The sequence below is a fragment of the Mesoplodon densirostris genome, chromosome 4 (assembly GCF_025265405.1).
Source record: "Mesoplodon densirostris isolate mMesDen1 chromosome 4, mMesDen1 primary haplotype, whole genome shotgun sequence".
NCBI lineage: Eukaryota > Metazoa > Chordata > Mammalia > Artiodactyla > Ziphiidae > Mesoplodon > Mesoplodon densirostris.
The window spans coordinates 31,087,805-31,110,400 of NC_082664.1; the positions used below are offsets into that span (position 1 = coordinate 31,087,805).

General features: G+C 43.4%; 1 protein-coding gene across 1 annotated transcript in view; it reads left to right on the plus strand.

Annotated features, from left to right (window-relative positions):
* DPF3 (double PHD fingers 3) overlaps window positions 1–22,596 on the plus strand; it is a 212,403-nt gene that overhangs the window by 102,903 nt on the left and 86,904 nt on the right. Inside the window, 1 exon segment of the mRNA XM_060098008.1 lies at window positions 5,881–6,041. Coding sequence (XP_059953991.1) covers window positions 5,881–6,041 — 161 coding nt within the window.

Below are 22,596 nucleotides of genomic sequence, written 5' to 3' on the forward strand. Positions count from 1 at the left end.
GTGTGGGGGCCGTTGTGGAAGTTCGGCAGCTGCGTGAAACAGCAGGAAGGCCAGGTGCCCCCAGAGAAGAGGGGCCGATGGGGGAAGGCAGGGCCAGCAATCTGCCACAGGCCTGAGCTCCTCTGTATCTCTGCTTATCTCTGTTCATGAGCACAAATAGCTGTGATGGGCCAAGGTCCTGTTTTTACAGCTGGAAGGGACCTGTGGCCACGGGGTGGGAAAGGAGAGGATGGGAGAGCTCCCCGAGACATGAAAGAGTTCGGTGCCAGCTGGGCTGAAGGATAGGGGAGGGTCAAGGACACGATGCTGGGGAGAGACACAGCAGGGTTCCCTCAGGTCCCCGCTCCCAGCCCTGTGGAGACTGGGGAGGGAGCGGGCTCTGGCAAGGCGCGAAGAATTCACTCCTGGACACATGTATGAGGTAGGGCAGGACACTTGTCCTTGGGTCAGAACACGGGCCCACAGGGACAATGAAGGGGGAGGGGCCCTAGGTGTCTGGGTTGGGGGTCGGAGCTGGGAGTCTGTTCGGCACAGTGGACATGGAATCTAAGAGAACAGGCAAGGTCTCGAGAGAGGGAGGTGGAAATGTGAGGAAGAGGAGCAGGGCGTCTTGGAGAGGGTGTGACAGGCTCTGAAAATCACACGTGGAGCTTAGTTGGCAGTCATTTGGGAGAAGTCTTAGTTTTTCCACTCTGAATCCTCTTTGCTGCCTAGAATCCATTTCTCCACAGATATGCTCAAGGAGGGCCACTGGAAAGCTCTCAGTGCTAGGATGGTTCTGTCACTCCAGAAGGGATCACTAAGGATCCCACAAAACCCCTCACAAAAGCTCCAGAACGGGGCAGCCAGCACTGCTCCAAGCAGCAGGCCGAGAGGGCCTCCTGCTCTGGCAGAGCCCAGCAGTTTGTTCCCCTGCCTTTCCTACTTCTGATCGCAGGCTTGAGTAGCCTGGAGTCAGCTGTTGATGAGACCATCATTCTACTCTGCCTTGTGCCGGCTTCTCTGAGCCCAAGACATCTATCACCCTGCGGAAAATCTAGCCCCCTTGGTTTGATGCAGACAGGTGATGGCTGAGGCTGGGCCGTGCCTGTCCCAGCCTGGGGCACACTGGTCACCACTGCACAAAATGATTCATTTGCTGCCAGCCTTTCCCAGCTTCCTCTGCCCCTCGCAGCTTTCTTTTTAAAAATATTTATTTATTTTTTATTTTGGCTGTGCTGGCTCTTAGCTGCGGCATGCGGACTCTTAGTTGTGGCATGCATGCGGGATCTAGTTCCCTGATTCGAGCCCCTTGCACTGGGAGCGAGGAGTCTTAACCGCTGGACCACTAGGGAAGTCCCTGCGCCTTGCAACTTTAATGCAAAAGTCACCCCTGGGATCCTATCAATGTGGGATTTTTTTTTTTTTTTTGCAGTACGCGGGCCTCTCACTGTTGTGGCCTCTCCCGTTGCGGAGCACAGGCTCCGGACGCGCAGGCTCAGTGGCCATGGCTCATGGGCCCAGCCGTTCCGCGGCATGTGGGATCCTCCCGGACCGGGGCACGAGCCCGTGTCCCCTGCATCGGCAGGCGGACTCTCAACCACTGCGCCACCAGGGAAGCCCCAATGTGGGATTTTTAAAAAAGAAATACCATATGGGGAGAGGAGAGATAAATTACGGGTTTGGGGTTAACATATACATACTACTATATATAAAATAGGTAAACAACAAGGACCTACTGTATAGCACAGGGAACTATACTCAATATCTTATAATAACCTATAATGGAAAAGAATCTGAAAAAGTATATATATATATATATATATATATATATATATATATGTATGTATAACTGAATCACTTTGCTGTACTCTTGAAATTAACACAACATTGTAAATCAACTATACTTCAATTAAAAAAAATGAAATACCACATTGAAAAGGACATTTGTCCCCTCTCCTGTTTAAATTGCTTTCCATGGGTTAGGGAGACCTGGCCATTGATTTTCTTCTAGAGAACAGAGCAAGCCCTGTGAAGCTTTTGGCTAATTAACTTTTGGAGAAGTGCAGCTTGAATTTATCAGAGGATGAAGTCTCCTTTCTCCTCACATATCTTTAAACTTTTGTTTCCAAATCGCTGCCAATGCCTGGCCTGTTTAAAAGTGACTTCCCTGGAGACGATGGCAGAGGGTGAAGGCTGTCACATTTCTGTAGCTTCAGTCTTTAATACGGTTGTTCCAGTCCTCAGAAAATCTCTCCTGTTTACATAAGGGAGGTATCATTCACACAAAGATTACATTTAAAAATACACATTTCCCCGCAGCATGCCTGTTACTAATAACATTGCATGTTATGAAAGTGGAAAGTATTTAAGATGAAATTAATTTTCACCCAGTGAGCCACTTTGTTTGACTTTTTCGTTCCATTCAGTATGGGGCATGGACTTGGCCAAACGCACTTCTCATTTTCAGCAAGTTCACTGTCTTGTTTCTCTTTTTGGGATTGAAGCTGTTGGAAGTGAGTTCCAGGCATATCGAGAAAAGTCTGATTTGAGATCCTATTGCAGATTTCTTTTGTACTGGCTTCCAGGAGTTAGTTTTGAAAATGGAAACCCTCTTCTCTCCAGCTGATGAGTTTTATTTTTTTCTTTATTTTTTATTTTTTTGAAGCCATCTTTATTTTATTTATTTATTTTTTAACATCTTTATTGGAGTATAATTGCTTTACAATGGTGTGTTAGTTTCTGCTTTATAACAAAGTGAATCAGTTATACATATACATATGTCCCCATATCTCTTCCCTCTTGCATCTCCCTCCCTCCCACCCTCCCTATCCCACCCCTCTAGCTGGTCACAAAGCACGGAGCTGATCTCCCTGTGCTATGCGGCTGCTTCCCACTAGCTATCCAGTTGATGAGTTTTAGTGTACAGTTTTCTTCCTTCCCCTCCCTCCCTCCTTCCCTCCCTCCTTCCCTCCCTCCCTCCCTCCCTCTCTTCCTTCCTTCCTTCCCCTCCCTCCGTCCCTCCCTCCTTTTCTTCCATGGTTTCTCTTTAAGCGGAATTCTTGGAGTTGGAATAGTTAACATCTTTTTTGGCAGTCTGTCAAAATATCCTGGGAAACCAGATAACGGCTTCTCACATCGGACGCTCCTCTGTCGTGTGTTCTTGTCAGTTCTCATCCATGTGATGTGACTGGTCTCTGTTATGTGGAGGGAAGCTGGAGCCCCCAGGACACCCTGGACAGGCTGTGTGTCACCTTGCCTGGGCTGAGCTGCCCTCGACAGTTCTGTTACACTGAGCTGCATCGCCTTAGCAGAAGGAGGTATTTAAACTGGTGGGACACAGATGCGAACGCTTCGCAGGAAATGGTTCTTTATTTTTGATCAATCTCATGATCCTTGTTACTAACTTTGATTACATCAGCTTATGTGCAGTTCCATTTTATAGCATTTTCATGGGCTTTCATTCCCCCTCCCCAATTCATTTCCAGCTGTGTGACTATTATAATTTGATTACAGTTAGGTTTTGTAACTGCTAGACACTTTCTGAGCTGTTATGCCGTCCTTGTGAGAAGGAAGATGCCCAGAGGTAAAAAAGGAGCAAAGGGCTTTTTTTTAGGAGGCATGTCCACAGGTAGTTTCCAAAAGATGCCTCAGAAGCTTCAATGATTGTATCCTCCCAGAATAAGGAATTTGCTGTAAAATTTTTGGTAGAATCTGACCCATTGACTTTTAAAAAGGGGTAAGAAGACAAATACTGTTTGAAAACACTTATATGTGTAATCTAAAAAATACAACAAACTAGTGAATATAACAAAAAAGAAGCAGACTCACAGATAAAGGAACAAACTAGTGGTTAACAGTGGGGAGAGGGAAGGGGGAGGGGCAAGATAGGGGTAGGGTATTAAGAGGTACAAGCTATTAGATATAAAATAAGCTACAAGGATATACTGTACAATACAGGGAATATAGCCAATATCTTATGATAACTATAAATGGAATATAACCTTTAAAAATTGTGACTCACTATATATTGTACACCTGTAGCTTACAAAATATTGTACATCAACTACACTTCAATAAAAAAGTGAAAAAGAGTACAGAAGAATCCATTTAAACTTTTTCTTTCTTTACTGCTCTAAATATTTTGGTTAAGAAATATATTATTTTAAACTTAGACCCCTCCCCCCCACCCCCCCATTTTGGCATCCTTGGATCTACATAGACCAAAAAAGAGGGACATTCATAATGTCCCTTCAAAATGATCTACTTGGGCTTCCCTGGTGGTGCAGTGGTTGAGAGTCTGCCTGCCGATGCAGGGGACACGGGTTCATGCCCCCTTCCGGGAAGATCCCACATGCCGCGGAGTGGCTAGGCCCGTGAGCCATGGCCACTGAGCCTGCGCGTCCGGAGCCTGTGCTCCGCAACGGGAGAGGCCACAACAGTGAGAGGCCCGTACCGCAAAAAAAAAAAAGCTACTTGAGTCTCCCTTTTGGCTCTGCAATCCCTGAGGCTCCTCCTCTTCCTGCCTTTTCCTCACTCTCCTCGCTAAGAAGCTCTACTTTACCTGGTAGACATCATGTGATTACATCTGTAATTCCTTGGGCCATTATTTTTTTAAATTTTATTTATTATTATTTATTTTTGGCTGCATTGGGTCTTTGTTGCCGCGCGGGCTTTCTCTAGTTGCAGCGAGCGGGGTCTTCTCTTCGTTGTGGTGCACAGGCTTCTCATCGCAGTGACTTCTCTTGTTGCCGAACGCGGGCTTCAGTAGTTGCAACATGAGGGCTCAGTAGTTGTGGCTCGCGGGCTCTAGAGCGCAGGCTCAGTAGTTGTGGCACACGGGCTTAGTTGCTCTGTGGCACGTGGGATCTTTCCGGACCAGGGCTCGAACCCGTGTCCCCTGCATTGGCAAGTGGATTCTTAACCACTGCACCACCAGGGAAGGCCCCTTGGGCCATTATTAACCTCTGCCATATGCCTATCTTTCATTTGTTAGGTATTTGATCTCATTGATTGTTTGTGTTTTAAGATTGATCAGTTATAGAATGTTATATTTTTGGTTTTTGAAAAGGACATTATCTTAAAATTAGTAGCATCACCACATGTCCAAGGATACCAAAGATTCAGACACCTAAAATTTACTGTGCTTAATCAGATCACCACTCCAGCAAACCAGAAAGGTCTTTCTATTTGTGTATTAAACTCTGGGAATGGAATTATTTTGAGGTCAAAAATCAACTATTATTATTTCAAATGCTTCTTTTGTTTGTTTTCCATCAGAAAGTTATTTTTCTTTAAGTGTGTGGTTTTAAAAGATTGGTGCATGCCCTTCTTCACCTCCTTCCCCCATAATAGCTCTGCTTTTACAGGATGTTTCCTCTGACCTTCTAGTCTTTTCTATGGAGTGTTTCTCTTCTATTGTAATGGAAATCTTTGTATCTGTGCTGGTGGTTTGGGTTCAATCTAGAGTGCCTTTGTTGGTTACCACTGGGAAAAAAGTGTGGCTAATGGGGAATTTTAAGGGGCAGGGAGCTCTAGAAGCCTGGTGTCCTAGTAGATTCCATGCAGAAGGTTGTTCTAGAGCTACCTCCATTCTGGAGTGGGACCTCATGCATCCTAGAACAGGGAAGTGTCACTTTTACTGGTGGTTTATTCTTGGGGTCCTCATTTCTTTGTTAAAGGGTTTCTAAGTTTCCTGGTGGATTTAGTACAGGAAATAGAATCTGTTGGAGACCCGACACTGAGTTGGATTCTGCTGGTTGGCAAAGCTCTTGGTACACATTGCCTTGGTCTTCATAACCGCAAAATCTTCCCTGGGAGGTGGGTGGGTGACTCCAGTTTCCTTCTGCGTGTGTTCTGGTTTTCCCTGGACTCATTCCTCCTCTCTCTGTCTCCCGGCAGGCTCGGGGACCAGTTCTACAAGGAGGCCATTGAGCACTGCCGGAGTTATAACTCGCGCCTGTGTGCAGAGCGCAGCGTGCGTCTCCCGTTCCTGGACTCGCAGACCGGGGTGGCCCAGAACAACTGCTACATCTGGATGGAGAAGAGGCACCGAGGCCCAGGTGAGCCATGCCACCCCTGGGACTTGCACATGTTCAGGATCCCAGCCTGGATGCAGGCCGACTAGAGATTGTCTGGGAATCCCCGCAGGTTGGGTGGGCATGGGGGTGGCGCAAGCTGTACAGGGAGCCTAGGATGCTTTCAAGAAGCTCAACTGCTTCTATAACTCCAAGGTGCTCCAAGGATGGTGTGGGACATTGAAGTCACATTGGCAGGGAGGGGCAGAGTGAAAGAAGTCAGGATGCTTAACCCAAAAAAGGGAGGACTGAGGCCATGACAACCCTCTTCACCTTTTACCCTGTGTGTTGGTGTAGCTTAGTGGTTATAAGCTGGAAATCTGCAGTCAGATTTTGGTTTGAGGCTGAGCTTTGTCATCAAACCTATTGCCCTCAGGTTCCTCATCTGTAAAATGGGATAATAATTGTACCTACTTCAGGACTTTGTCAGGATTAAATGAAAATCTTCATAAAAAGCTCATAACTTGAATTTAGCACATAGTAAGTATGTGCTCCAAAAATGCTGGCTGTTATTGTTGATGTTATTATTATTACCATTACTGTGATACTAGTCGTCTAGGCTCCAGAGAACAGAAGAAAGACCAATGGGTGGAGATCAGGGAGGCAATTATAAGAATTCAGTTTTCTGGCTCTATAAGGGTATATTACAAAAATTTGTTTTTAATTTTTTTTTTTTTGCGGTACGCGGGCCTCTCACTGCTGTGGCCTCTCCCGTTGCGGAGCACAGGCTCCAGACGCGCAGGTTCAGCGGCCATGGCTCATGGGCCTAGCCGCTCTGCGGCATGTGGGATCTTCCCAGACTGGGGCGCGAACCCGTGTCCCCTGCATCGGCAGGCGGACTCTCAACCACTGCTCCACCAGGGAAGCCCTGTTTTTAATTTTTAAAGTTTTTTATTTTTGGCTGTGTTTTGGGTCTTTGTTGCTGTGCGCGGGCTCCTTCTATTTGTGGCAAGTGGGGGCTACTCTTAGTTGCGGTGCGCGGGCTTCTCATTGCAGTGGCCTCTCATGCTGTGGATCAAGGGCTCCAGGTGCGTGGGCTTTAGTAGTTGTGGCCCATGCGCTCAGTAGTTGTGGTTTGTGGGCTCTAGAGCGCAGGTGCAGTAGTTGTGGTGTGCAGGTTTAGTTGCTCCGAGGCATGTGGGATCTTCCCAGACCAGGGCTCAAACCCATGTCCCCTGCATTGGCAGGTAGATTCTTAACAACTGTGCCACCAGGGAAGCCCTAAAATTTTTATTATGGAAAAGTTTCAAAGCCATACAGAAGTGGAGAGAATAGTAAAATGAATTTCTATGTACTTGTCACACAGCCTCAACACCCAGTGATCAACTCATAGCCAATCATTTCATTTATACTCACCTCTCACTTTCCTCCTTGAACCCAGGTTATTTTGAAGCAAATCAAGACAGCATATTATTTCATCTGTAAATTTTTCAGTATGTATCTCTAAATGGTAAGAACATAAATAAACATACCAACCATAGCTATCAAAGCTCAAAGTTAAAAACAAGACATTAATAGCATCAAATATTTGTTCAACATTTATTTCCCCCTATAGTTGAAATCAGGATCCAAATAGGACTCCTACATTACAATTGGCTGATGTGTCTCTTAAGTCTCTTTAAATCTGTAGGTTTCTTTCTCTCTCTCTCTTTTTCTCTCATTATTTGTGGAAGAAACTGGGTTGTTTGCACTGTAGGGTTTCCCAGCATCTGGATTTTCTCACTGCATCCCCATGGTGTTTTTCCTGTGGATTGGTAAGAGCAGATTCAGGTTCAATTTTTTGGGCTGGAACAGTTCCTAAGTGGTGATGTGTACATTCATCAGGAGGTTCATGGGGTCTAGATATCACTCTTTTACTGATGTTAGCAGCCCTTGATGAAAATTGCCTAGATCCTTTATTCTATAATGGGTTGCAAAATGGTGCATTCAATTCGAGGATATCATTATTTCTTCATTTATTAGCTCTACAGCATTTATAAAGAGAAATATCTCCTCATTAAAGTTTTGGTTATTGTGTGGTATTGTTCATATATGAAAGCATGGATAAATGATTTTTCCCCTTTATTTATCAGTTTTCAAAATAATGAGTTGGTTCCCTAGTATTCTCCAAAGGTGATCAATAAAGTTATTTTTATTATCTTAAGTACCATCATGAATTCACAGATTTATACATTTTGGCTACATTTTAATCCATTGCAACTATTATTATTGATGCTTAAATTGTCCCATCTTTGGACAGTAGGGGTTTTGTCCGGTGCTAGTGTTTTGAAACCGCCTAGTAGTTTCTCTAGCATCCTTGATATCCTAATATTGGGACAAATGTTTCAGGCTCATCTTGTACATGTCCTGCCCCAGACCTAGAATCAGCTATTTCTCTAAGAAACCCTGTTTCCTCTTTGTAGGAATATTATTTAGAGACCACAATCTGGTGGTGCTCATTGCTCCTGGGTTGGTTGTTGATTCTAGGACTTTGCAGTGAGCAGAACTAAGAAATATGATTTCTTGTTTCATTTTTCTTTTTTTCTCTTTTTAAGGGAAAATACATTATGAAATTCACTGGTATTTCCCATTCAATTCAGTTTTCGACAATTTTGACTATCTTAATTCTCTATCTCCTTTCTCCCACACCAAAAAAGGATACTGGCTCTTAATGATACCAGCATAATTACTTATCTGCTTTATTCTGTGATAAACGCACAGCAATATCAGAATAAAAGGAGACTACCAACAATAAGGTTACTTAAATGGTTTAAGTTTTTATTTCTTTCTTTGCAATTGTTTTTTTGTCCTTAGCGTATTTCCTATTAAGGTTGTAGAGTCAAATTACTGTGTTTTAAGGTCACTTAAAATAATTCCTCTGTGTGGTTGTACTACTAACTCAATACACAGTTGGATTTATTTGTTTCATTTTTGCTTTCACTTATTAGGTATTGCTGGGTTTTTTTTTTTGTATTTTATGTAATTACATTTTTAAATTAACTTTTTACTTAGAAATAATTATAGATCCACAGGAAGTTGTAAATATAGTACAGACAGATCACCTGTACCCTTCACCCAATTTCCCGTTATGGATATATCTGGTGTAACTATAGTATAATATCAAAACCAGAAAATTGACATGGGTGAAATGTGTGTGCATTGCTCTATGCCATTTTATCACACGTATAGATTTGTGGAACCACCACCACAATCAAGATACAAAACTATTCCATCACCACAAAGATCTGCCTCATCCTACCCCTTTATAGTCACACCCACCTCTTCCTCTCTTCATTTAAATCCTTTATCCTCTTGCATTTATAACAACAGTATCTTAAATATTTCCTGTACGTACATTGGAAACCACATCAGACGTCTAATTCTTGCTTTAATTGTCAAACATAATTTAGAAAACTTAAGTGTCTGTTGTATTTACTCATATTTTTACTCTTTTGTTGTTGTTTCTTCCTTTCTGATGTTCCCAGATGCCTGCTTTTATAATTCCTTTCTGATTAAGTACTTTCTTTAGCCATTCTTTTTAAGTAGGTCTGATAGTAACAATTCTTAGTTTTCCTTCTTCTGAGAATGTCTTGATTTTTCCCCTCATTCCTTTTTTTTGGCCACACTGCACAGTATGCAGGATCTTATTTCCCTGACCAGGAATTGAACCTGTGCCCCCTGCAGTGGAAGCTCAGAGTCCTAACCTGGGCCTAACCTGAACCACCAGGGAATTCCACCCCTCATTCCTGAAGGATATTTTTATTTTATTTATTTATTTATTTATTTATTTATTTATTGGGATATAGTTGTTTTACAGTGTTGTGTTGGTTTCTACTGTACAGAGAAGTGAAGCAGGGTTCCCTGTGCTATACAGCAGGTTCTCATCTCAAGTGTTGATCTATTTTATATATATTAGTGTATATATGTTAATTCCAATCTCCCAATTCATCCCACCCCACCTTTCCCCCCTTGGTGTCCATACGTTTGTTCTCTACATCTATGTCTGTATTTCTGCCTTGCAAACTGGTTCATCTGTACCATTTTTCTAGATTCTACAAATATGCGTTAATATACGATATTTGTTTTTCTCTTTCTGACTGACTTCACTCTATATGTCAGTCTCTAGGTCCATCCACATCTCTACAAATGACCCAGTTTAGTTCCTTTTTATGGCTGAGTAATATTCCATTGTATATATGTGCCCCATCTGAAGGATATTTTTTTGTTGGATATAAAATTCTGGGATGACAGTACCTTTATTTTAGCACTTGAAAAATGTCTTGCCACTGCCTTTTGGCCTCAGTAGTCTGTGATGAGAAATCTGCTGTCATTCAAATGGTTTTCTCTTATAAGTGAGGTGTCATTTTTCTCTCACTGCTTTTGAGATTTTTTTGTTATTAGTTTTCAGAAATTTGATTTTGATGTCTTGGTGTAGATTTCTTTGAGTTTATCCTTGTCAGAATTCACTCAGCTTCTTGAATCTTATGTTTTTTGCCAAATTTGGAAAATTTTCAGCCGTTATTTCTTTGAATATATTTTCAGCCTCACTCTCTTTCCCTTCTCCTTCTGAGACTCCACTGGGAAAGAAAATTCTGGAACTCCAAAATGTTAGATCTTTTGTTATAGTCCCATAAGTCCCCCAGTCTCCCTTCTTTTCTCCTCCTCCTCCTCCTTCTTTTTTCCAATCTATTTTCTCTCAGTTGCTCAGATTGGAGGATTTCTATTATACACTCTTCAGATTCATTACTTCTTTCATCTATCCTCTACATTCTGCTGTTGAGCCCATTCATTGAGGGTTTGTTTTGTTTTTGTCATTAGTTCTTCTTTATATCTTCTATTTCTTTGTGGGACTTCATATTTTTTCATTTGTTTCAAGTGTTGATGATTGTTTGTTTGAAACATTTTTATGACAGCTACTTTAAAATCCTTGTCAGATAATTCTAACATTTGTGTCATTTCAGTGCTGGTACCTGTTGTATTTTCTCCTTCAAGTTGAGATTTTCCTGGTTCTTCATATGAGTGATTTTGATTGAATCCTGGACATTTTGGCTATAATACTATGAGACTCTAGATGTTATCTAAATCTTCTATTTTCAAAGACCTCCTCTGACACTGTGCTGACCGGGGAAGAGAGGTGCCCCTTGTTACTGTCGGATGGATGTGGAAGTCCATGTTCCCCACTCGGTCTCTGTTGCCACCCTGGTGGGGGAGGAGTACCTCATTATTGCTGGGTGGGGGTGGGAATTTAAATTCCCCACTAAGCCTTCACCAATACCACCCTAGTTGGGAAGAGGAAGAGTGCCTCATTACTCTTCCCTGTGTGGGCTCCAGTGACACAATGGGGGGTCAGTTTGTCACTTGACCTTCTCTGACACTAACCCAGCAAGGATATTGGGATGCCCTGCTAGGCTGCCCCTTTCCTGGTCCTTTAGCTAGAGAGAGCAGGATTTCCTTTCTTTCTTTTTTTTTTTTTCCAATTTATTTATTTATTTTTGGCTGCGCTGGGTCTTTGTTGCTGCACACGGGCTTTCTCTAGTTGCAGTGAGCAGGGGCTACTCTTTGTTGTGGTGAGCAGGCTTCTCATTGCAGTGGCTTCTCTTGTTGCAGAGCATGGGCTTGAGGGCTCTCGGGCTTCAGTAATTGTGGCGCACAGGTTTAGTTGCTCCATGGCATGTGGGATCTTCCTGGACTAGGGCTCAAACCCGTGTCTCCTGCATTGGCAGATGGATTCTTAACCACTGTACCACCAGGGAAGCCCTGAGAGCAGGATTTTCTTGGGACTTTTTTTGTCTACATTTGTAGGTGTTTCTGGATTATCAGCTTTTCCAGAGCTCAGTCTGGGATATATACAGCAAAAAGAATGCCCAGGGAACTCACCACCCTGTTGTTTCTTGGGTCTGAAAGTCCCTAGCTGGTCAGCCTCTCTACCTTTCAGTATCTTATTTTTGTTGTGTAAACAAAGTCTAAGAGTTTTAGTTGTACTTAGTGGGAGGAATATGGAAGAGTATATCTACTCTATCTTTCCAGAAGCAGAAGTCCCTGGGTTGCTTTTTCATTAAAAATGTTAACCGTTTTATTGAAGTATAACTGACATACAGTACTCTGCACATATTTAACATGTACAATTTGATAAGTTTTGACATCTGTATACCTGTGAAACTATCATCACAATCAATATAATGAATATATCCATGACTCCCAAAAGTTTCCTTGTGTCCCTTGTAATTCCTCCTTCCTGTTCTTCCTCCTACCTCTACCGTATATGTCTCCCAATCCCCAGGCATGCTTTCTATAGTGGAATCATATAATATGTACTCCTTTTTTTGGTGGCTGGTGGATGGGGTCTTGACTTCTTTCACTCAGAGTAATTATTTTGAGATCATCCATGTTCTAGCATGTATCAATGATTCATTTTTTTAATGCTGAGTAGTATTCCATTGTTTGGCTATATCACAGTTTATTCATTCATCTGTTGATGGACATTTGGATTTGTTTCCAGTTTTTGTCTATTTTAAATAAAGCTGCTATGAACATTTGTGTATAATTCTTCATATGGACTTATAATTTCATTTCTCCTTGGTAAAGTACCTAGGAGTGTAACGGCTATATCATAAGGAAGGTATATATTTAACATTTTAAGAAACTGTCAGGCTGTTTTTCAAAGTGGTTGTACCATTTTATATCCATTCCAGCAATGTACGAGAGTTCCAGTCCCTCTGTATTCTCACTAACATTTGGTATGGTCAACTTTTTAAAGTTTTAGCCATTCCTATTGTTATATACTGGTATCTCATTGTGGTTTTACTTTGCATTTCCCTAATTAATGATGTTGGGCATCTTTACATGTGCTTATTTACTATCCATGTATATCCTTTGGTAAAATATTCAAATCTTTGGACCATTTTAAAATTGGGTTATTTGCTGGTTTTCTTATTAATGAGAATAGATACAAGACCTCTCCAAATTTGTCCTTCTTTTTTGAAGTTATTTCAGCTATTCTAGGTTCTTTGTACTTCCATAAGAATTTTATAATCAATTTGTCAATTTACAAAAAGTCTGCTGGGATTTTGGTTGACATTGTGTGGAGGATTTTTTTTTGTTTTTTGTTTTTTTAAAAAAATATTTATTTATTTATTTTTGGCTGCACTGGGTCTTCGTTGCTATGCACAGGCTTTCTCTAGTGGTGGGAATAGGGGGCTACTCTTCACTGCGGTGCGCGGGCCTCCCATTGCGGTGGCTTCTCTTGTTGCGGAGCACGGGCTCTAAGCATGCGGGCCTGAGTAGCTGTGGCACTCAGGCTTGGTATTTGTGGCTCACAGGCTCTAGAGCGCAGGCTCAGCAGCTGTGGTGCATGGGCCCAGCTGCTCCGCAGCATGTGGGATCCTCCCAGACCAGGGCTTGAACCCGTGTCCCCTGCATTGGCAGGCGGACTCCCAACCACTGCACCACCAGGGAATCCCTTGTGTGGAGTTTATAGATCAACTTGGGGAAAACCGACAGTTCTCAATACTGAGTCATCCAACCCATGGATATAATATATCTTCCCATTTATTATTACCCTTTTTAATTTTTCTCATCAATAATTTTTAATTTTCAATGTACAGTTCTTTCACATTTTTGTCAGATTTATCTCTAAGTACTTAATATTTTTTATAATATTGTAAATGTAAAAAATTTAAATTTCTGATTTTTCTTTGCTAGTCTACAGAAATACAATTATTATTATTATTATTAATTTTTTTGTGTGTGGTACACGGGCCTCTCACTGTTGTAGCCTCTCCCGTTGCGGAGCACAGGCTCCGGCCACGCAGGCTCAGTGACCATGGCTCACAGGCCCAGCTGCTCTGCGGCATGTGGGATCTTCCCGGACCGGGGCAAGAACCCATGTCCCCTGCATTGTCAGGCGGACTCTCAACCACTGCGCCACCAGGGAAGCCTAGAAATACAATTATTTTTTGTGTATTCACTTGACTCCTACAATCTTGCTGTACTCATTTATTAGTTCTAGAAGATTTCTCTAGATTCCACAGCATTTTCTACATAGTTGATTATTTTAGTGAATAAAGAAAACTTTTCAATATCTATGCGTTTTATTTTTTTTTTTTTTTTTTTTTTTTTTTTTTCTTTTTGCGGTATGCGGGCCTCTCACTGTTGTGGCCTCTCCGGTTGCGGAGCACAGGCTCCGGATGCGCAGGCCCAGCGGCCATGGCTCACGGGCCCAGCCGCTCCGCGGCATATGGGATCCTCCCAGACCGGGGCACGAACCCGTATCCCCTGCATCGGCAGGCGGACTCTTAACCACTGCGCCACCAGGGAGGCCCTATGCGTTTTATTTATTTTACTTCTCTATTGCACTGGCTGGAATGTCCAGTACAATATTAAGTAAACATGGAAAGAGTGGACATGCTTATGTTTTTCCTGATCTTAAGGTGAAAGCATTCATTCTTTCATTATTAAGTATGATGTTAGGTGTAGGGTTTTTTTTTTTTTTTTTTATTGCCACGCTGCGTGGCATGCAGGATCTTAGTTACCCAACCAGGGATCAAACCCCTGCCCCCTGCAGTGGAAGTGCGGAGTCTTAACCAGTGGACTGCCAGGGAAGTCCCAGCTGTAGGATTTTTGTAGTTGCTCTTTATCAGATTGAGAATGCTCCTATTTCTAGTTTGACAGTTTTAAATCAGGATTGGATGTTGGTTTTTGTCAACTGATTTTGCTGAGTCTATTGAGATGATCATGTGGTTTTGCTTTTGTAGTTTGTTAATATGGTGAGTTACATTGATTTTTTTTTAATTAATTAATTTTTATTTTTGGCTGTGTTGGGTCGTCATTGCTGCATGTGGGCTTTCTCTAGTTGCGGCAAGTGAGGGCTACTCTTTGTTGTGGTGTGCAGGCTTCTCATTGAGGTGGCTTCTCTTGTTGCGGAGCACGGGCTCTAGGTGCGCAGGCTTCAGTAGTTGGTGGCATGCAGGCTCAGTAGTTGTGGCTCACAGGCTGTAGAGTGCAGGCTCAGTAGTTGTTGCGCATGGGCTTAGTTGCTCCGCGGCATGTGGGATCTTCCCGGACCAGGGCTCAAACCCATGTCTCCTGCATTGGCAGCTGGATTCTTAACCACTGCGCCATCAGGGAAGCCCATATTGCTGTTTTTAAGTGTTCTAATATTTTCTTCTCCAGTGTCTAATCTGACATTAATTCCATCCAGTATGTTTTTAATCTCACACATTGTAGTTTTCATTTTTAGAAGTCAAATTGGAGTCTTTTAAAACAAACTGTTTTTAACTTTTAAACATATGGAATACAAATAATAACTGTTTTAGTGTTCTTGCTGCTAATTCTAACATCAGTGTCAATTCTGGGTTGGTTTCAATTGATTTTTTCCCCCTCTCACTGTAGGTCATATTTTCTAGCTTCTTTACATGCCTTGTAATTTTTGATTGGATGTCCAACTTTGTGAATTTTACCTTGCTGGGTACGGTATATATTTTTTATTCCTGTAAATATTCTGGAACTTTGTTTTGGTTCACTGTCAAGTTACTTGGAAACAATTTGATCTTTTCTTATCTTGCTTTTAAGGTTTGTTAGGTGGAACTGGAGCAGTGCTTAGCCTAGGGCTAATTATTCCTCATTAGTGAGGCAAGACCATTCTGTGTACCCTACCCAGTACTCCATGAATCATGAGACTTTCCCAGCGTGCTTGTGGGAACAGACTATTCTCAGCCCCTCGTGCACACCAGGCACACCTCTATTCTTACAGGTGGTTCTTTCCTCAGCATTGAGTAGATTCCTTACAAGCATGCGCTCATCAGTACTGAGCTGAATACTTGAAGGGGACCCTTTGTGTATCTCCACAGTTCTTTCTCTGTGCTGCTTTCTTCTTCTTTTTTTTTTTTTTTTTGGTGGTACGCGGGCCTCTCACTGTTGTGGCCTCTCCCGTTGTGGAGCACAGGCTCCGGATGCGCAGGCTCAGCGGCCATGGTGCATGGACCCAGCCGCTCCGCGGCATGTGGGATCTTCCCAGACTGGGGAACGATCCCGTGTCCCCTGCATCGGCAGGCGGACTCTCAACCACTGCGCCACCAGGGAAGCCCCCGCTTTCTTCTTTTTACTATTCTTTTCCTTGAATTCTAGCCACCTTTGTCTTCCCAGACTCTCAGCTCTTTCTCTTCAATTCAGACTCAGGAAGTTGGCTGGGCTCTACCCATGTTCCTCCTCCCTGTGCTGCGCTCTGGAAACTCTCTCAAGGAAGTAAGCCGGGGCAATCATAGGACTCATCTTGTTCATTTCCAGTATCTCAGGAATCATGGTCCTTCATTGCCCGATGGTCAGTGTCTTGAAAACTCTTGTTTCATTTTTTTCTCTGTCTTGGCTTCAGGTGGGAAGGTAAATCTGGTCCTTGGTAAACCATTTTAGCTAGAAGCAGATGTTTGGTTTTATATTTTAATTTAATTTAATAATACAAAATATTTATGTGGTTCTAAAGTCAAATCTACAAAGCATGGTATATTCAGAGAGAGAGTCTAGCTCTATTCTATCTCTGTTCTTTTACCCTGTTCATTTCCTCTTTCTAAAGGCAACTTTCTCTTCTTCTTGTTACTATTATTTTGTTTTTATTTTCCCTGTAACTTTAAAAAAATTAATTTTTGGTTTATCTTTCCATTAAAAAACTCTATGCAAGCACACACCATATATGTATGTATATGTATATATACATGTGTGTATATCCCCATTTGTTAAAGTAATGATAGTATACTACGCATACTGTTCTCCACCTTGCTTTTTTCACTTAACAATATATCCCGTTACAGAGTATACTTCTCTCTCTCTCTCTCTCAATGGCTTCATTATAGTCCATTGTGTTGATATACTATTGTTTATTCAACTAGGACCTTATAGATGGACATTGGATTGTTTCCAGTCTTTTTCTAGCATTGAAAATACTACAATGAATGCATATTTTTATATTTTTTTATGTGAATCTGTGATACAGATTCCTAGAAGTGGAATTGCTGGATCAAAGGGCATATGTATGGTTTTGCTAGATATGCCAAATTCTCTTTCATAGGGTTGTGCCATTTTGCATTCTCACCGATGAGACGAGATTGGTAAGCATATTTCTAACAACAGAATATTTCAACAGCATAGCAGACTGCTTCGTGGAAGGGTAAGGACTGGGATTATTGAAACAGAGGCCAGGGTGGAGACTCTAGTCAGGGATATTGGAGAGGCAATTCTTGTATTAGGTAAGAGTCAGATCCAATAACATCTCAGCTCCCCCCCTCACATTATAATGTTATTACTGAAAAAAATTCTTCTGATAAATTTAAAAAGCATGTCCTGGTAAGTATCTGATTCTCCACACATTTTATATGCCTTACTACAATACCAGGATGCATTTCTCCATGAACAACTTTAGTTGGTGATGTGGTAAGAAAGGAAAAATGAATTCCACAAGAAGTGGCTTGAGGGGGGCAGGTGGGTGGGCCAGGGGTTCTTTTTCTGTGAGCTTTGGTATGGGGAGCTGCTTTCTCAAGGGCAGGGCTCTGCGTTTCTAGCCTCTTGCATGTGGACCAGCAACTCAGTGGGGAGTTACATAGGATAGTGGAGAGATTTTGAGTGTGGGCTGGGGACTAGGCTACGCTTATGAGCTGTATGACCCTGCACCAGTTACTTAATCACTGTTTTTCTCACTGTCCTCATCCTTTAAATGTCTCGTAGGCTTTTTTTCACAATGAGATAGCATTGAGTATAAGGTGCTAACCTAGAGAAGAGTAAGAGCTCCGTAAATGTTAGCTACTGTTACTCTGTCAGCTTTTGCATGTGATGGGACCAGTGAGGGGCTTGGGAACCTCTGGGCCAGAAGAAGCAGGCAGCATTATGGATTTGAGGTCTACTTGCCAGGGCAGTCCTGGCACAGGGGACACTGAACTTGAATCTTAGAGAGACGCTCACAGAGAAGAATGGGAAGGGAGGCAGGAAGGGGATGGTCGGGGAGCCAGACAGAGAGCCACGCTGAGTGCTGTCACGTGGGGCCAAGTGCCCAGGACTCCAGACTTTCAGGGAAGAGAAGAGGCACTGTGGCCTGGGGTGGTTCAGGAATGCTCCACTGAAGAGGTGGTCCATGAGATTAGGGCAGCTCTTATATAAGCCAGGAGAAGAGAGGATGACAGAGCACTAGGAGATGACATGGCTATAAGTGCTCGGGAAATACATCTTCCCCACTCCTCAGGCCCTACCCGGGGCTTATCACTCACCCCTCCAACTCTGCAGTTGGTCCAAATTGGCATCCTCAACCACAGACATTAATGGAGCACCTATTATGTGCTGGGCCCTGGAGAAATAAATATGAGTGAGATTTGATCTTGTTCGAAGTTCCTTATGTGGGAGTTTTTCAAACTACAGTTGTCTTGGTGAAGCTCTGTTATTCTGGTTCGGTAGGATTGGACTGGAACCAAGCCATCTGCCCTTTTAGGTAACTACTTCTGCAATTCTGATGCCCAGTCTTGGTGAAGAATCCCAGGCTCACGAGCAGGTGTAGTCACTGCCTCCTTCCTCTAACTCCCATTGCCCTCCAGTTCCTCGTTCTCTCCATAGGCTCCCCTTCAAACCCAAGCAGGTGGATGGGGTGGGTGGCTGGGATGCAGATGACACCTGTTCACTCTTGGGACCGAGGGTGGACAAATGGGCATAAGTATATAACAGAAATGTAGATTTTGATTCAAAATAAGGTCAAGGTGAGGCTCTTTATCACAGTAAGAGTTGGCCAACAGTCTGTCCTGTGAAGTAATGAGCTTTCTGTCGTGGGGGGCCTCGGGCCACCTCCCTGAGCTGCTGCAGACAAAGCCCTTCTCTGGGTGGGCTTGAATGCCACCACTCAGCTCTGGTCCGGGGAAGAGGAAGCCATTCTGTTTCTTCCTTTCACATCTGTTCCCATCCCATTTCATCTTCTGAATTCTTAATGGCTCACGCTGTGTCTGTCAGAGAGGCTCCTAACGCTCAGGACCCACCTGCTGAACGCAGGCCACGCACATAACAAGGGATTTGCCTGGACTCTGCTGACTGCACAGGCACCTAGCTCATCCTGCTGAATTTTCCTATGAAGCCAGTTCTCCCACCAACCAGTGTGTGAGTTCCCATGTGGATGTGCGTGTGTGCATGTGCGCCCGTCATGCTTGTGCTTGCACCTAAGTGTACCTGGAGTTGCAGGTCAAAGTAACAGCAAAGCAGTTTGCTCAGTGGGGTGTGTGAATGGAGGAGTTACTGTGGCCTTGGTTACTGGGAGGATTGGTTCCCCCTCTTGTCTCCCGCCTCCCCCTTCCCCTCTTCCATATCCCACTAGCCCCAGGCTCCCTCCTCCAGGTTAATTTCCCCGGCCACAGCTGTGCCTCTATCCTCCTCCTCCCCCCTCCTCTTCCTCCTTCCTCTGTCCACCACACACATGGGCTTGAGTTATGTGCCTCCTGTTCTAATGAGATAAACAATATAACTCTCACGGGGCTCTGCTCATCCCTCTATAAGTGGAACTCCAGGGCTGAACGTGTTGGCCCTGTAAAGGCACCCTGGTGCCTGTCAGCCCAGGGAGGAGGGCAAGGAAGGGGGCGGGAGCCCTGAGAGAGTTCTTGGGGCCATTTGCTTGTTGATACGAGTTGAAGCAGACATCAAAGGGAGGCCTGTTTCCACCCTTGTGGCTAAAGGAGCAAAGAGCAGCCTTGTCATGTCACGTGGGCAGAGAGTCCAGGCTCGCCTAAGTCGGCTAATTCATGATAATTAATAACTGACATTTGTACAATGCTTCATGGTTATAAAGAGCTTCTTCTTGAATATAAGCTAATCCCCACGACAGTCCTTGTAAGGTAGGAATTATTACCGCCCTTATCTTACATGCAAAGAGACAGGCTTAGATAGGTGTGGGGAGATTTCCAAGGTAACAGGGAATGGGGGTATGAGGACTGGTGCTTGTCCTCTGCACTGTGGAGCTTCTCCAATCTACCAGAGAAAGTTAAAGAATGAAATAAAGACAATCCCTTCTTCTGGACATTCAAACTACTTACTAAAATGAACTCTCCTGGGAGAGTGGGCCTGCAGCCACAAGCTGAGTGGCCCCAGGCAGCTGACCAACAAGTGTGGTGACCGCAGTCTCAGGGAGGGTGGAGGACTTGGACAAGTGCTGACAGTTTTGACCTCTTGCCACTTAGACCTTTTGTGTAAGCTGGTCTGGACCAGTTCCTTCTCACTAACCTGCTTTTGGTCAGGTTGGAAATACCATGAAGCAGTGTGTGGGGCAAGAAAGAGCCTAAGGCACAGAGACTCCCGTCTTGGCATGAGTGGGGTGGGTTCTGTGCTCCGTTCAAGGGGTCCTTCCTGGATGGTTTGGATGTGGATGGAGGAGTCTCCTGGAGCCAGGAACATGAGGGGCTAAGGGTCATTCACTTCCCGCGTTTCTGAGGCTGGTTCAGTTCTGGTTGAATTTATTTGATAAGTATTTCTTGATATGCCTGCCAGGCACTGTGCTAAGCATTGGGGATACTTGAGGTGGACATGGTTCCTGCCACCCTGGATCATATAAAACCTGTGGAGATGACAGTCTAGTAAGCAGGCGGTTAATGACAGTGGCTTGGGAAAAATACAGGGAACCTTGGGAATCTACTGGAAAAACCATTAGACTAGTCTTGGTACATCAGAAAGAACATCCAGGCAGTAACTAGATGATGCTTAGACATCCAGAGGTTCTTTGTCAGCTATTGTAACAATCTATAGAGTTCTTAAAAAGAAAAGAGTTGCTCAGTTCCCCCACCTACCTACATTTGGATTGGGTAGCTCTGGCATGGATTTGGGGCATTGGTGTTAATAAGAAGTTCTCCAGGTGATTTTGGCTTCAGCCTGGATTAAGAATTGCTAATCCAAGATAAGTGGGATTATGGGAACAGTTCTGGGATATGGAGCAGCAGGCCAGCCCTTGTACTTGGCCTTCTCTGGGATCCTGGGGAACACCAGCCCCAGAAGTGGCCAAAACATCTGGAAGGGACTCTGACTCAATGTACCCATTCAGGAATTATGGGGTGAGAGGTGACATGGCCCTGGAGTGAAACACACCAGAAACATCAAACTATTCCCAGTGATGCCTTCCCTCAAACAGAGGTCAAAACTGGACCTCAAATGGGAGCGAGACCAAGCTTATTTTCTGGATTCATTGTGTCTTCTATAAATCAGTCACAAGTCTGGTCCTCAGAGCTCAAGGCGCTCAGAGCTTCAGGATCCTCCTACTGTGCAGAGACCTTACAGTTATCAACAAAGTCAAGTATTAGAAGGACTCTAGGACATGATGAGCCCTTAGCTCATAACATCAGAGATATTTCTGGAGCCTGTAGGCTCTATCACCCTTGATGGTTTCTAAGAATCAAAAGGGGAAGGGTCAGAACCTCCAGCTTGTTCACAGCCTAGCAACCTGTGGGAGCAACTGTGTGATTAAAAACGAAACTTAGCGCATAAAAAGAATTGGAAAATTTTGTTTCCTTTAATGCTGGTCCTCTGCTTTGGACCCAAATCTATGCATGGGTAGAGATGACAAGTACAAATGAAAAATGAATGAATGGATGTGTAGCAATGAAACTTTTGTAGGTTTTTCTCTGAAAAATGCAAAAATGAAGCCGGTTTTTCTCTTAACTTTTTTTTTTTTTTACAAATTTAATCAGTTATACATATACATATGTTCCCATATCCCCTCCCTTTTGCGTCTCCCTCCCACCCTCCCTATCCCACCCCTCCAGGCGGTCACAAAGAACCAAGCTGATCTCCCTGTGCTATGAGGCTGCTTCCCACTACCTATCTACCTTACGTTTGGTAGTGTATATATGTCCATGCCGCTCTTTCACTTTGTCACAGCTTACCCTTCCCCCTCCCCATATCCTCAAGTCCATGCTCTAGTAGGTCTGTGTCTTTATTCCTGTCTTACCCCTATGTTCTTGATGACATTTTTTTCTTAAATTCCATATATATGTGTCAGCATACAGTATTTGTCTTTCTCTTTCTGACTTACTTCACTCTGTATGACAGACTCTAGGTCCATCCACCTCATTACAAATAGCTCAATTTCATTTCTTTTTATGGCTGAGTAATATTCCATTGTATATATGTGCCACATCTTCTTTATCCATTCATCTGATGATGGACACTTAGGTTGTTTCCATCTCCGGGCTATTGTAAATAGGGCTGCTATGAACATTTTGGTACATGTCTCTTTTTGAATTATGGTTTTCTCAGGGTATATGCCCAGTAGTGGGATTGCTGGGTCATATGGTAGTTCTATTTGTAGTTTTTTAAGGAACCTCCATACCGTTCTCCATAGTGGCTGTACCAATTCACATTCCCACCAGCAGTGCAAGAGTGTTCCCTTTTTTCCACACCCTCTCCAGCATTTATTGTTTCTAGATTTTTTGATGATGGCCATTCTGACTGGTGTGAGATGATATCTCATTGTAGTTTTGATTTGCATTTCTCTAATGAGTAAAGATGTTGAGCATCCTTTCATGTGTTTGTTGGCTGTCTGTATATCTTCTGTGGAGAAATG